General features: G+C 46.2%; 1 protein-coding gene across 1 annotated transcript; it reads right to left on the bottom strand.

The window, feature by feature from the left end:
* Window positions 1-664: 664 nt before the first annotated feature.
* On the bottom strand, window positions 665-1,726 carry LOC131294063 (uncharacterized). Its single transcript, XM_058322108.1, has one exon. It carries the CDS (start codon window positions 1,724-1,726, stop codon window positions 665-667), a length of 1,062 nt encoding a protein of 353 aa, XP_058178091.1.
* Window positions 1,727-4,697: the final 2,971 nt, after the last annotated feature.

A 4,697-nucleotide genomic window follows, 5' to 3' on the forward strand; every position in this document is an offset into this window, starting at 1 on the left:
TGTCGATAGTCTCAAGAGAAATTAAACAGCTGACAAAACAAAAGCGTCGCAAGTGAAGAACATAGACACGGGGGCACACAACACCGGAATGTTAATAGAACGACATGTTATAAGAAGACTGCTTTCCGAAAGATCTTAGAAGATCTGCTTCCCGAAAGACCGAAAGAACGTAGAATATTTTGCATCAAGGCGGCTTAATTTCCATAAGACAATACACGGCTTGTGGAAGCACAGTCTTTCCCATTCGAGGCAAAGTGTTGGGCAAGACCGTTTCTCGAATCGAAAGTGAATGCTCAAAACCAATTATCACGATAAGCGTATCTTGCAAAGGGATAGTGTAGTTCTTGGGTCGTCGGAGCACTAGGACATGGGATGTTATTTAAAACAAGCGAGACTTTTAGATGAAGATGTACGAAAAGTGAGACTGGTAGGAGGAAATCGATCGATTATGATAAATTTGTGATGTACGAAACACAATAGTACATCTAATACCAGAATTACTAGTGACGATGCAAGAGCTAAGACTTTTTGCTATTGAACATCTTCATGTAGTGGTTGGTGAAAGTAGGAATTTCATAATCAAACATAGCAAAATAATTTACTTACATTTCAATTTGAAAGCCAATGTTTAGAAGAGTTCCCTTTCAACATTATTCCATCCCGATCAGTTTCTTATGCTCTCAGCTATCGATTTTTGTGATAATATTTTTGTATAGAACGGAACCGGCTGGACCACATCAGTGCGATGGAACAGGCCCTTCTCTTCCAGAAACCGTGGCTTTGGCAGGGCAGGTCGTTCGTTCAGGTAGTCCACGAGATACTTCACCGATCGCAGGTGGCAGATGTCTCGAAACAGTCGCTCCAAACTCATCAGATGCTCCGGTACGTCTGGCTGTTCCACATCTTCACCGCCTTCGTGCGCTTCTCCGACCGGTCGAAGTTCCCATGGCAGCGCACGGCCGAAGGCAATTCTCGGTCCGGTTCCGCTTGCCGACCACTTCCGGTTACGGGCGCGAACTTCGGCGATCCGATAATCCAGGGCCATCTGTGGCAGATTCCACTCGGCAGCGACCGACTCCGCCACGGCTCGAATCTCCTTCGGCGCAATGTTCAGTGCACGCGACGTTTCATCGGTCGACCCGCTGGAGAACAGCTGCTTCACGATGTCCTTCGTCAAGGTGGACCGTTCCGCACCGAGTCCGTTCATCCAGCGGACGAAATCATCCACACCCGCGTCCATCTGTTGATCCACCCGTTCCGATGCTTCCTGGTTGCACGGTTCGGTTTCGTACCGCTTCGAACGCCACAGGATGCGCTTCCGAGTCGGCTTCCGGAGAAAGTTGCCCATCCAATCTTCCACCCGCGGTGGCAAGGGACGCGGTTTGCTCTTTGGCTCGATTGTCACCTGCATCTGCACGGCGGCACGGTCCGGTTGGGAAACCATGTCCTGTGCTTCGTGGCCGCCTTTTGCATTCTCCCGGTGCCAGCCGAAGGGTGGTGATGAAAAGTCCTTCCTCCTTACCGCCTCGATGCACCGGTTCGTTCGCTCGGTCAACCGGCGGGACAAACTTCGGTCCATTCTTCGGTCGATTGGGTTTCGCTTCAGCAGGGTGATGAAGTTTCGCTCGAAATCGTCCACCATTTTGCACGTTTCCTTCCTGTCCGTTCGGTCGCTTCGTTCGTACCGCGACGGACGGATACGGATCTTCGACACTGGGGTGGCCATCGGGGACACGTATCCATCCATTGGACTCGTCGACGGGAGACGCGCTGTCAACGGTTGAGCTCCGGATTGCTACGATTGGAACATTTATCTCCACCGGTCGCTCTGCTAATGAAATGGAATTTAAATTGGAGGTTATTGCAAAACAATTTCATCACATTACGGTTTCGAGTTGTTGCGGTAAAATGTATCTCACATCGACAAGTAAGATCGATTGGAACTTTCAAAGTAAACCCATGATTAAAAATGGAAAGAAAGCAACTTTTTAAAACATTAAACTGACGGCGAATTGTTTCATAATTTTATTCATTCGTGTACTCTTTCTATCCAGAAGTTATAGTTACAAACTGTACATGAACTGTATACAAAATTTATACTGAAAATAAGAGATGTTTTAAGAACAAAATATCGTTTATGTTTCGATCACTACGAAACAAAGGGAACACAACAGTCAGCAAATAAACCATTGGAGCAATGCAGAAACACTAGGATGACACAAAAACAAATGTGATCTCTTTCTCTTGGCAAAGGTTTCACGCTGCAGGCACATGGAAGACAGACCACAGCGGGTGAAAATATAAATAAATATTTGCCTACAAAAAATGCCTCCGGAAGCTCTTTTTTTTTTTAGACCGACAACGAGAAGCGCTGGTATAAGAGAAAAAAAATAGAATATTATTAGCGTCAGCAACAGAATTGCAATTTTCAACAGTGAAAAGGAGCTGTGGACGTATGAATTTCAATATGAACAATAATTAAAGAAATTTGTTGCGAACTCTCTTGGATTTAAATTTAATTGAAGTTGCAACAGTTTCAGCTTGAAATGTGTATATTTGTTGACTATTATTATGTTCATTGATCCACTATGAAACTTGACGAAATTAAGTATAGAAACATCAAACAAAGAATCTTTATGGTCTTTGACGCTTGCGGAAAACGTTCTTTTTCGATTAAAAACATTTTTCACACACGGTGGAAAAACTTTCAATTGTCCGACGCACTCTTCCACCTATCAACGTGTCACACTATCCTTAAATAGATGAAGCATTCCGCTCCGTCGTCGTCCTGGTAGGGGAGCAGGAACCAGCAGAATAACTTCTTGATTGGAATATTTCACAACTTCTCACCTTACGACGGGCAGCGCACCCGACGCTGCCGCCCGGAGCCATTCCAGACAAAGTTTTTATCTATATGACCAAACTTTCGTGTCGAATTGGCCACTTAGCATCAATTGCACCGGTGCTTGACACTTACATTGTGGACAATTTTCTCCATCTTCTGCATACTTCTTTCTCAGAAAAAGTATACCTTCAAGAGTGGGTTACAGTTTAGCCTGCGGACACTTTTTCATTCTAGAATTTCCCGCTCCCGATTTGTTTGGAAATACTTTGTTGTGCTTGGAGCGAATGTTGATTTACATCAAGGGATGGAAATTTAATTACACTGTAGACCACGATAATCTTGTGCGGTTTCACACTATACCACACCGTATCCTTTATATCCATTCGATTAAAACAAATAATTACTCCGTATCGATCGATAGAGGAAAGTGTTCTTTTGCATATAAGGACCGTAACTTTGCAGCCCATTTCACTTGTCGATACTTTCCGCGATGAACAAGACCGTACTATTTACCCTTTTACTTTTTAATTTCTACAAAAGAAAGGAAGAAGTTGTTGAAAGTTTGGCGAACGACGCCATCAACTCACCACTCCACAGTATACGCCAGATTTATCAAGTCAACGATCGGGATGATGCGGGGACACGGTTCAGTGAGTTACTTCCGTCGGTAACCCTGCGAGGAGTGGGCAGAACCAGATGGCCAATTGAAAATGCCATAATAATCGTGAGGACAAGCAAGGTAACTGTTGAGGTTTTCTTCCAATTATCAGCTTTCCAACATTTGTTTTCGAATTGCAGAGTTCATTCGGATACGTGCTTGAAAACCTTTCCAAATCGATGGTGGATGTCGAGAAACTGTTTGTGGTGGTTGATCTTGAGCTTCTGCCAGCTCCAAATCGTTCGGAGTTGGTTGTTGAACAGATTGGCCACATGCTCTTTCGTCGAGGGATACTAAACTACTGCGTCTTAAGTGCCTCAACGGTGCCACCATCGGAGAGTTCCACCATCTCCCTATCAAAGTATGACGTTCTTCTGAAACGCCTCATACTGTACAACCCCAACGCCACATCCTTTGAGGTGCTTTTCCCTCCAGTCCTTCACTCCCTGCAGGGCCACCACGTAAAGGCACTTTTTTTCCGACAACTTTCCTTATGCCTACAAACTCGACGGCCGTTGGGAGGGAAACGATGTGTACTTGCTAAGCCTAGCAAAGCGTCGCTTTCGGTGTCGTGTGGACCGTGCGGTGTTGAACATTAACCGTGCCAATGCGTTGGGCCTAATGGAAACGGTTCAGATGGAGCTGGAGAAAGGAACGGTTGACCTGCACATTCCGAGGGCGCATTACACCAGAAAGAACACCGGCATCCGTCAAGCACCGGCGTACGAATGGGAGTCGCTGGTGCTGGTGGTTCCAAAGTCGGACCAGCTGAACTTGGGCAACATCATGCTGCAGCCGTTCTCGGTGGAGGTGTGGACGATGGTCTGTGTCTATCTGCTGGCGAGAAACTGTTTCAAGATCGTTTCCTTCTTGAAATACAGAAGACTTCGTCCGGTGCGGTTTCCCTGCCATTGGTCTCCATCATTAGGCAGCGTGCTTACCGTCGGCGTGGAGTTGATTACCTTTCTTCTGATCGAAGGCTATCTCGCCAAGATAACTGAGTTCTTGCTATACTGTCGCTTCAAGCAGGACCCGCAAACGCTGGAAGAATTTTTCCTTTCCGACATTCGCGTAGTCATACCGGAGTACATGGATCCACTGGTCGCTACCTTCGAGCCGCACGTGGCCACACAGCTGCAGACTAAAATGGTACGTCCTCGGGAGTTCGCCCAGCTGCCGGCTAGCTGCTGCGCC

This window comes from Anopheles ziemanni, chromosome 2 (assembly GCF_943734765.1).
Source record: "Anopheles ziemanni chromosome 2, idAnoZiCoDA_A2_x.2, whole genome shotgun sequence".
Lineage (NCBI taxonomy): Eukaryota > Metazoa > Arthropoda > Insecta > Diptera > Culicidae > Anopheles > Anopheles ziemanni.

Bases quoted from the DNA above. Each gene is read 5' to 3' on its own strand.
- LOC131294063 (XM_058322108.1), bottom strand. From the start codon at position 1,726: ATGGCCACCCCAGTGTCGAAGATCCGTATCCGTCCGTCGCGGTACGAA.